The sequence below is a fragment of the Sinocyclocheilus rhinocerous genome, unplaced genomic scaffold, assembly GCF_001515625.1.
Source record: "Sinocyclocheilus rhinocerous isolate Xijiao unplaced genomic scaffold, SAMN03320098_v1.1 scaffold161, whole genome shotgun sequence".
NCBI classification, from domain to species: Eukaryota; Metazoa; Chordata; class Actinopteri; order Cypriniformes; family Cyprinidae; genus Sinocyclocheilus; species Sinocyclocheilus rhinocerous.
Genome location: NW_015627226.1, coordinates 284,616 through 296,037, shown reverse-complemented (window position 1 = coordinate 296,037; position 11,422 = coordinate 284,616). Strand labels below are relative to the sequence as shown.

General features: G+C 34.7%; 1 protein-coding gene across 1 annotated transcript in view; it reads left to right on the top strand.

The window, feature by feature from the left end:
• LOC107722362 (low-density lipoprotein receptor-related protein 8-like) overlaps window positions 1-11,422 on the top strand; it is a 122,702-nt gene that overhangs the window by 31,295 nt on the left and 79,985 nt on the right. Inside the window, exon 3 of the mRNA XM_016530693.1 lies at window positions 3,228-3,350. Coding sequence (XP_016386179.1) covers window positions 3,228-3,350 — 123 coding nt within the window. The remainder of the gene's footprint in view (window positions 1-3,227; window positions 3,351-11,422) is intronic.

Sequence of the window (11,422 nt, the reverse complement as noted above, 5' to 3'; positions counted from 1 at the left end):
GTGTTTACTGTTGTGAGGGGAAAGAGAGAGTCTCTGATGTAATGTTCCTGTTAGAAACACATTCTCAGATGAGTCAGATACACAGCTTGAGGATTCGGGGAGGGCTGCGGGTGCATTCCATTTGATTAGACACGTCCCTGTTGGTTGGTTACTGGCCCACACCACGCATTGCCTTTACCAGAGTCCAAGGACAATAGGAGGCCTCACAGAGCTGTGGAGAAAGAAAATGATGCAGCATTGCCGCAGCAGATCCTTCAGGTTTGTCAACAGGTCTTGTGGAGTTGTGTTAGGATGTTGTGATTGCCGCCCACTGAAGGTCTGTGAGTGTTTGTGAGAACTCGGCAGGTGGAGAGCAAGCCTCTGTATATAATATCTGTAGCTCCAGACTGTTGTCCATGCTCTGTTGCATACAGCTCCGTCTGCTCAGATCAGTGAATGCAGCAGTATTACACAAGCAAAGTCGGCATGAAATGAGAATTCACCCTGTCTGTTTTCTAAATGCATGTTATTTATCTTATTGTGAACAATTCATACATGCATATTTGCAATTTTTTTACATTTGTGTCTAAAATGTCACAGCCTGGTCTTGCAGTAAAATGACAGTCTTTTCTTTTGTTAGTAGGTTGCACTTCTCCAGTCATTTATTCTGCTTAAACCCACCCTTTCTTACAGTCCACCTTCAGATCTGAAGGTTCCATCCAATCAACAACCAACAAATCAACACGTATTCCCATTTAATACCACTCTGCATTCTTTTTACTTTAAATTCAGCAATTTTTTTTAAAATATAGGTACAATAGTCATTATGATTTAGTAAATCTGCATGAAATTTCCAATATCCTTAGAAGATTCTTGTTTTGTTCTAAAATGAAATTGATCACACAATAATCTGTTAAGGGGGCACCTGAAATATTTAGTTGCATAACTTGAAAGAATATCAGATCCAAGCCAATAATCCATTCTCGATTTTGAAGTGGCATTTGGTTCAAACCATGAAAAGTGTCTGGCAGTGGGGTTACATTTTCTCCTTATTTCAGTTAAGGAATTTGATAAACAGAAGTCTTGAATAATATTGTTCATATGAGAAATACTAAATTTAGAAGGATGTCTACCCATATATAATCATGTTATAATCACCACCAATTAAAGCATATTGTGTAGCATGTCTAGCTTTGAGGTCATTTATGACATTTGTTCTGTCTCTAAAAGATCTTTGTTCTGGGGCGGACAATATACACATTAATGAAAATGAAAAATATTTTGTCTAAGTGTAAGACTACTGCGAGCCAATGGCCATCCACATTAGCCTTATGAGTAATAATTTTACCTGGGCATTTATTCATGCATACAGCGACACCCATAGACTGATTCGACCCATGACTGAATAACATGCCATCCCTCCACATTTTTTTTTCCAAGAGGCAGCATCTGCCGACTCTGAATGTGTTTCTTGTAAAAAAAAAAAACCATTGTGAATTTTGGCTTTTGCTAAATAAAAAAAAAGTCCTTTAAACCCCTACAATTTAAGGAAGAATGCGTGGTGTTAGATTTTAACGTGAACATGAATGACTGAACAGATAGAACTATAAATCGAAATGAACAAAAATAAGAATGTAGTCTGTTGCAAACCAAACCGCAACGTAAAGCTTGTTAGATAAAAAAACAAAGTCCCATTTCCTTATCAGTCCACCTCACCTCATATCAAAGAGAAGCAGTCAATACCCTATTAAGAAATACATTTACCCTCGATGTACCCAAATGGGCCTCTAAAGCCAGCTGCTTTGCCTCCTTTTCTGGCTTTTTCGATTCTTGGCCATAACTCACGTCTTAACAGTTTATTTTCCTTCGTCAAATCCTCAGCAAAGCGGATGCCAGCTTCCTTGCATACCGAAGACGTCTTGGTTCTTTTCCATATTTCATCGCGGACCAATCTGCGAGCAAAGAGAATGATCACCTCTCTGAGACGGATGGTCTTCTTCCTTCCCACCCAATGCACGACATTCACAGCCTCCGACATGGTAGCAGCAAACTCAGGCATTATCTTGCCAAGAAGTTGAATCACATCCTCTCTTATACGCTCACTGGAGTTCTCCTTCAGACCTTTAATGTGAAGACACCACCTTCTTTTGTACCGTTCCTCTTCCAACACACAAACTTTCAAATCATTACTGACTGCGGTTAGTGTTTCAATTTGCTTTTCCATCAGTTTGATCTTATCTTTGCATTCCCTTAACTTCTGTGCGTTTATTTGGATGGATTTCAACGCTAGCAATCATCACACTGTGTTGCTTCATTTGCATGCTTATTTCCTCATGCTGAGCATCCATGCTTCCAAGAGCTTTGATCGCTTCCAGTATAGCCGAATTGGACACTTCATTTTCCTCATCCACTGCCGTTTTTTTGGATTTTTTTTTTCCTTTTTGGGGTTTACACGGTGTGGGTAGGTCAGACTCAGTTCCTCGCTCCCTTTTGCTTGAACCTACGGTTATGTCCATTGCGTAACAGTGTTCCTCCACATCGATCATGATCTCAAACAACTTAGGGTATGTTTAACTTACGAAATTAGCAGGTGAGGGTGGAACAAATTTGTCAAACTGAACAAACTCGGGATCTGAGTGAGAGCACGTAACAAATGTAACTTCTCAGTCCGCCATCTTGCCGGACCCCTAATTTAATACTTTAGTTTGTCTCACGTCCCATTAGATTGCATGGAGAGGGCGGGGTTTATGACTTATACTGGGTCCAGCCACCAGGGGGCGATCGAAATGTTTTGGCTTCACTTTTCAGGACTTGGTGGGGATAAATTAAACGATCTGCAATGACGTCACAATTGTGTTAAGCTGAACAGGGTTTGATGAGAAGCTGAAGTGCAGGGTGATGTCATCAAAATCGTTGATCTATATGGGGGGAAGTGAGAGACTGTAAGTTTTGAATGCTTGTATCTTCTGAATGCGAATTTTGTCGTTGTTTTGGAGCACACTAGCTTATAGATAACCTTTAGTCTAACATATTCATTCAAAAAAAATTAAAACTTCCATTTTGATTTTATGGGGACTTTAAATGTTCCTTATTCAGTTTACATCATAGAATTATTATTTTTTTATTATTAATTTTTAGATTTTAAATACCAGATCATTTCAATGTGGTCTCAGACTTCTGCATCCCACTGTATGGATGCTTGTTGCTTAGAGAGTGCACAAACCTTTAACTCTCTTTTCTTTCTCCAGTGAAGAACACATGCGCTCCCTCAGAGTTTGCGTGTGCGAACGGTCAGTGTGTTCCTGGGCGTTGGCGATGTGACGGAGAACCCGAGTGTCCGGACGGATCGGATGAGGCGGATGCCACCTGCAGTAAGTCACATCATGTCATAAAAGTCTTATAGCTTAAGTTTATCTATTTAAAGCAGTGACTCTCAACCTGTTGGATTTCAAGGTCCCCCTTTGTCCGAGATGATAATATTTTAAGGCTCTTCCAATAATTTTTTTTAATTAAACTTTAAATTTAAAGTTTCATTAATTTTCAAAATTAAAAATAACAAAAGTTTTTAATAATTTAAAAATTGGAAATCTGGAAGTTTGTCGAGGCCCAGGGTTGAGAAATACTCATTTTTGCAAAAACAAGCACAATCATGTTTATAAGTGTGGCACTAATGGAAGTCAGCCGTGCAAATTTATCCACAGATCAATAGTCCCAGCATTAAAAGAATCATGTACACAACTTCTAACAGCTCCAATTACATATTTTTGAACAGAAGATTTAATATAAGTGAACGAAACGCCATCATGTTGCACAGAGACGCAAAACAGCGCTGTGGCTGTGTTTGGAATTGTTTTGTCGGCAAAATAAACAGGCAATATAGTGTCTATAACGTAAGTCTCATAATATTACCTTCTTGTTTATTGAACGGTTGAATAAAATCACATTTGTAATCATGCTGATTTTAGAGGTGAAAACTGGCACTCTTCGTGTGATATTGACTAACTTTCTTTCTGTGGTATTTTTATGCACAATGGCGTTTAGTCTTTCACAAAACATAGCTAACGTAGGGACATTATAACTAGCCACCATATTGATTTACGGTCTTAAATATGTCCAGCGCTTTTTTTTTTTACAGTCTTGTCCCTGTTTTTATGTATACAGTCTATGGTCTGGTCCAGCGTTTATCGGGTTTTACGTCAGTAATAATGGTCCGTGGGGAAACACTGTGTTCCGTGTGTAGTTACAGTAAATTGACTAAATGAAGCCTCGAGGCAAATAATTTATATTAGGATATAATATATTATTATAGGAGTGTTATTTTATTCAGGGGAAGTTCATCTTGGCAGCTCTAGTATTTAATTACATTTTCACCTTCTGCCATTGCATGTGCACTTTTCTCATGAATGATTCATTCGCCATCCCCAACCAGTTGAGAAAATATCTGTTCAGTGATGATGTTCAGTGGGAAAACATGAGAGATATTAAAAGAATGGGCTGTCTATGCTAAATTCCATTAAAGATAAATGAGTCCACTGCCTTAACATGAAACTTCATTACTGTACTAACTGTTTTATCAGTGTGATAAATTATCAGAATTTATCAGAGTGATTTTATGTTTTTGTCCTGTGGAACATACCATTATTTGATGTTTGATGTTTGTCCATACTTTATTTTTAGTATGTAAATATGTAAGAAAGAATCTTAACATTTCTGGTCTGAAGCATATGAAGCACAAGCTTATTATAAACACAACAGTTCCAACTCTAAATTTTGATTAGACCAGCTCAAAGCCATTGTAAACGTAGACCATGACCACACATCAGCTGAATTATATATTAATATGCCAAGTTGCTGCATGTCTTGGCAGCCGTAAACAGTCTAATGAATGAATGAACCAGGCAGAGGAACTAGAGTCTTCACACTGAACATCTGTGACACAAAATCTAATTTAAAACTGGAAAAAGACTAAAGTTTTAGGATTAAAAAAGTACAAGAAAGTTATGACATAATATTTAAGATTCTGCAGTATTTTGTTGTTTAATAAGACAAGACACCATGACCAATAAAGTTACATTTATTATTAGCAATAATAATAATAATAATAATAAATATAACTATTTATTGGATAAATTATATAACAAAAGAAATTATAGGTATTACCGTATTGACCCGAATATAAGACAATGTTTTTTTCTTGTATTTTTATGGTATATCAAAAAGTGTATATTTTTTAAATGTGATTTGTTGGTACATTTTACCAGTTTTTATCATACTTTCAAAACAAAAATTAAAAATTAAAAAAAAGGAAAAATATGCAATATGAAAATAATTGAAGACAAAATGTGTTTTACTGAGAAAAAACAAGATTTGGTTTTTAAAAAGCCTTTTTCCAAAAGGTACATCTGGAAAAAGGGGGGTCGTCTTATAATCAGGGTCGTCTTATATTCGGGCCAATACGGTAATAATAATAATAATAATAATAGTAATTGTGCAATATTATATATTTCTAATGACAACAAAACAATTATGTATTATTATTATTATTGATAATAAATCAAACTTTTTATTGGATGTGATGCCTTACTGTCTATCAACACCTAGCTATTTTTTTAAACTATCATTATTAATAATATTGTTGTTGTTAATATTCCAGAATATTTAATAATAATAATAATAATAATAATAATAAATTGATGTCTTTTATCAGTTTTATTTTGGTGCTGTTTTATAAAAGCAATACATCATTCAAGGCCATATGTTACAGTGGTTGTACGTCATGCTTTGAATTATGCTTTTTACCTTATTACTGTATTCTGTTTTTCTGTTTCTGTTTGTTTATTTATAAAGCACAATTAAAACAACGTAACGTTGACCAATGTGCTGTACAATCTCTAAATAAAATTACACAGTATTAACTTTCAGACAAACAATGACCAACAACAACAAATGTTATAAAAAAAAGCCTCTTGCTAATTAGTCTGCAGAACCATAACTGTATGCTTTCTCCAGCCTCCATAGTACTTACGTTGTTTCAGTGTGTTCAGCTGAGCACTTGGGTACACCAGTTCACAAAAAATAACATTATTTCAAACAGGTTTAATCTGTCCAATAGACCTCTTGTGGCTGTTTTGACAAGTGAAAAAATAGACACGGATCACATTTATTTAATGTGGCCAATATTTGTGTTTTCTGAACGGCACAATAAAACCATGGCCGTGTTTCCATGACTACAGTACACCGGCATCTGTAGGTGAGGAGCACAGCTGTACAAAATGAAACGTCATCTTAGATTGACTGCAGCTCAAATATGAGCAGTCCCAGCGGTATTTCTGCTCTTTCCGCTCCATGTCTGCATTAACTTCAGCAGAAAGAGACCATCATGTTAGTTCATGTTCATTATGTGGATGCCAGTAATGTAGATAGAAATAATAAGTCATTTACCTCCAGCTAATGCATGTGCATATTATTGTGTTTGTTCCCTTCATCAGTAGACTGCTGTTCATTTTACGTAGACTGTTTTGAGAAAGTAGTTTGCATGCTAATAGGATTTTATCATCTTTAAGAAGCATCTCCAACAGAAATGTCAAACAAAAGAGTCTCCTGATGCATTTAAATGGAATAAATACTCAAGGGCCATTTCAACAGCAGTTCTTCTAATGAATTCACACAGTAAGACTGATGCTTTCTGTAAAACCATTAGCTGATGGATTTCGGCTAGACATATCGTTTGGTGTTGAGGCCAAATAATTCCATTTTGGTCTCATCTGACCATAACACCTTTTTCCATGAGGCTGATGATACGTGGGGCAACTTTGAGCAATTTTGCTGGGCAAGTTTTTTTTTTTAACAATGTTGCTTGGGCATTGAGAATGGGTAACAAATTTCTATCGGGATACTTTAGATCGGTCATGTGCCCTGCGTCTCACCTGGTTGCCCATTGACGGCAACATTGCTCAAAAAGTTGCCCCGTGTATCATCAGCCTCAGAATCTTCAAGGTGCGTTTTGGCACAGCTCAGTCGTGACTGCATGTGGCCTTTCTTAAGAAGTGGCTTTTTTTTTGCAACTGTCCCAAACAAGCCACATTTGTGGAGAATTTGTGATATTGTTGTCACATGCACACAATGACCACTCTTTGTCATAAACTCCTGGAGCTGCTTCAGAGTTGCTGTAGGCCTCACCTCTCTGACCAGTTTCCTCCGGCTCTTTCATCGAGTTTGGAGCGACGTCCTGATCCAGGGAGGGTCTGTGTTGTACCAAATACCTTCTACTTCTTTATAATAGACTTCACTGTGCTTAGGCATTTATAAAGCCCTAAAGATCTATTGACAGTGCCTTGGCACCAATAGTTGATGGTTTGCTTCATTTGCACTACATCGTTTCAGAAAATATACGGATTCGCTGTCCACACGAAAATGCAAGGGCGGCGTTTTCAGATTTATCCACTCTGGGACCCGGTTTAAAAAAATATCGCTTTCACTCTCCCAAAACGCCGGAACCGTGTGGACGAAACGCCTATACGATACAAAATTTATGCGTATACAGCTAAACGTGTGGACGGGGCCTTAGACGAACTAAAAAGTAATCATTTTGAACTATTTGCAAATAATATTTGCACTCACTCAAACACAAAATAATGCACACATTCACGCTTATTTGTATGCCTAATATGTTGAAAATGCAAAATGTTTCTTGCCTCATCACATTCAGTTAGGAATTACATGAATCACGTAAATGATACCATATTCACTTCAAAACGGTGAAGTTTGAGAAAAAAGTAGAGTAGTTTGCATCGCTGGATATTACTGTTGGTCATTTAACATTTCTATTGTAAAACAGTTGTTAAACATTAAATATTAAATGTTAAATGTTAATGTTAAAACTGATGCTACACGCTGGAACTCGCGCTCTGCTTCTGAACGGTAAACCCCGCCTTTAATTTAATTAGCCATCTCAGTCATTTTGACTTTGACAAGCGCTGTTAGACTGCTGAGGCAGACCCGCCTAAAAATGTAACTTTTAAATCTTTTTTGTCTTTCTAATTACAGCAGAGCGCTGCATAATGAAGTGCAGCAGATCAGTGCAAGAATTTCAAATATTAGGGATGTCAGTTGGCCATTTCTAATTATTGGCAGGTCTTGTCTTGTCCCCCTCAATGTCTATAGTGGTTACTGCCCTGCTTCATGTTAAATATTTTCTACCCTTTGTTAGAGTCATGTTAAATAAAAAAACACACTGTAAAAAATTCTGCAGTTTTTACAAAATAATTTTGGAAGCTGTGGTTGCCAAAATAATTTTGTAAAATATACAGAAAAATCAAAGTTCTTCAAAAGTAGCTTTTCCACAAGCTGAAGTATATACTGATATATAGAACACAAAACACCATCACGGTAACTCACATGACACTTAACTACAACAGAAGATGTAACATAAAACCCAAAATGTACATAACTGATAACAAAAACTATTAAGAAACATGATTATTTGAACAAAATACTTTAAAATGTGGAGTGTCACGCAGGGAATTTTGGAAATATCAGTTTACAGTTTTTGACTGTAAATTATACGTTGATTTGTTTTGTTTTTTTACTTCTAAACACTGTACAATTAACAGCATTTTACTGTACAATTACATGAAATGTCTGTTTAGATGTTTTACAGTTATTCCCTGTATGAAGTACAGGAACTTACTGTTAAGCTATTAATAGTTTTTTTTTTCCCATAGCATTTTACAATATTTCACAGTTAAAATTACACTCATTTTTTACAATGCATATATATTTGGCTTGTATACCTTTCTGTTAAACACTAGTGCTATCAATAGAATAAAACAATCATGATTAATCTTCTGATTACCGACCACTTTTAAGGAAGCAGAATCAAACAATCACACGGTTTTCTGAAATGCTTGAAGTGTTATTCCCCGATAAGTATGTTAAATTCAACTGTAATCGATTGTATTGGAAAATAAATTGGAGTATTCATATTATGAATAGTTCTGTAATATTGTTGTAGTGTTCATCTTCTTTGATTGTTTTGTACACTGTAATAGATTTAGTTCATGTCCTCATAATTATGTGTGAAAAGCTGAGCAATAAGTGGTGTAATGGCTGTGCATTATCCTTTAAATCTTCATCTTGTTTGAACTTGTTTGTTCATCTTGGCTCAAAGCTGCTTGCTAGGAAGCGGTTTTCTTCGTGGAAGCTTTGCATTTAGTGAGCTTATAAAATATTGCAACTCAAATCAATCTTTTTTGTCCAATTATTTACTTAGGTTGCTGGTAGTCGTGTAATAAGCATAATGTTAATGTACATCCAGCCAGTTGTTATCATATCATATCACATAAACCCCTTCAGGTCAAATTATTATGTTAAATATATTTAATAAATATCGTAAATTGACTATATATATATATATATATAGACAGTCCTGAGACAGTCCCTAAGCTGTTCAGCATCCTCAGACTTTCACTGTTTCCTAACCACGCTTGTTGCAATCTGTCTGTCCACAGTAAAGGCAAAACTGCTGTGCATTGTTATATATATATATATATATATATATTAAAACTTGCTGCTTTATTACAGCACATACAGTATAACAGTATTATGTTAACTACTTGTAAGTGTTGAATCAGCAGTGATTTTACAAGTTGTGTGACATCAAGTGTGACAAATTGTTATAAAACAAATCAAGTTGAAATAAAGTTTAAAACTTGTAATTATAAGACAAGACCAGTTTTTATTTGGGCTGTTAAGATTAGTTAAGATTGGAAAGAATGTGTCTATGCTCACCAAGGCTGCATTTATTTGATCAAAAATACAGTAAAATAAATTACAATTTAAAATAACTGTTTTCTGTTTGAATATATTGTAGAATGTAATTTATTCCTGTGATGGAAAAGCTGAATTTTCAGCATCATTACTCCAGTCTTCAGTGTCACATGATCCTTCAGAAATCATTCTGATATGCTGATTTGCTGCTCAAAAAACATTTCTTATTATTATCAATGTTGAAAACAGATTTCGCTGCTTCATATTTTTGTGGAAACTGTGATACACAGGGATAAGTTTGGGATAACTAAGATTAAAAAAAATATATAAAATAATAATAATAAAAACAAACTAATAATCAAATACTTTTATTCAGCAAGGATTAATTAATTCATCCAAACATGGCATTAAAGACATTTATAATATACATTTATATTATATTTATATGTAACAAAAGATTATTTTTTTCAGATAAATGCAGTTTTGAACTTTCTATTCATTAAAGAATCCTGAAAAAATATCATATCATGGTTTCCACAAAACTATTAAGAAACAAAAATGATCAACATACCATTATTAATAACTGAGCACCAATAATAATTGATTATAAATGACTATATAAACTGAGCTTCACACACATACTCATAAACCCAAAGGTGCAGCACATTCCTGTATAGACACACACACAGCTTTTCATGCTGTAGTAACCGTGTGCTCTCACATTAGTGAACACTACTGCAGCAGCACTGTTCTAGATGTCTTATTTAAAAATAAATGATGCTTCCACGTTCAGCACAATTTCCTATTGCAAGGAAACAAGAATTATAAAAGCCGATTTAACGGCTTTTAAAAGGAAAAACAGTCAAACCCCCTTTCATAGGGAAAGCATTATCGACTGAAATCGCTACAGTCAAAATACAGCACAGCTAGGGTTTTGCTGTCCCACTTTATGTAATTGACTGCCATATGCTGTCCAATATGTTCAGTAAATCACTGTTGGACTACATGGCGTCTTTTCCTTTAGTGTCCGGCTGCAACATTACCCAGCTATAATCAAAGGATTATTACTATTTCGCCGATCTGTCTATGAAGTGAACTATAATGCTAGCTCAACTAAAACAGTGCTTAAATTATTTATGTATATATATATATATATATATATATATTTAGCTTTCTGTTTCTTTAATTTGGCCCACATCTTGAAATGACCTAGTTTGTTCCTCAATAACAATATGTAGTTAACACTGCAGGTACTGTAACAAGATTAAGGCTGTACTATTGCTCTGTAAATGTTTAATCAAGTTAAAATTGATTGTATTAAAAGAATAGTTGACACAAAAATGAGAGATGCCATCATTTACAAACCCTCATTTATTTTGCCCATTTATTTGAACAGCAATATTGTGAAATATTACAACATAAAATAACTGTTTTCTATAGACTGCAAATTTACATGTCTGGTGTAAAAATTACATGAAAAACAGATATGTAGATGTGCATAACTAAGAAATTTCAATTTTTCTGAAGATTTTTTTTGTTTTGTTTTTTTTCACATCAAAATACTGGGAATGCATATGCAAATGTATCAACACTTCACAAATATATATTTTAAATATTTATATTTGTATAATATATAATTAATAATTTATTTTTTTAAAATATTTTTTTATATATA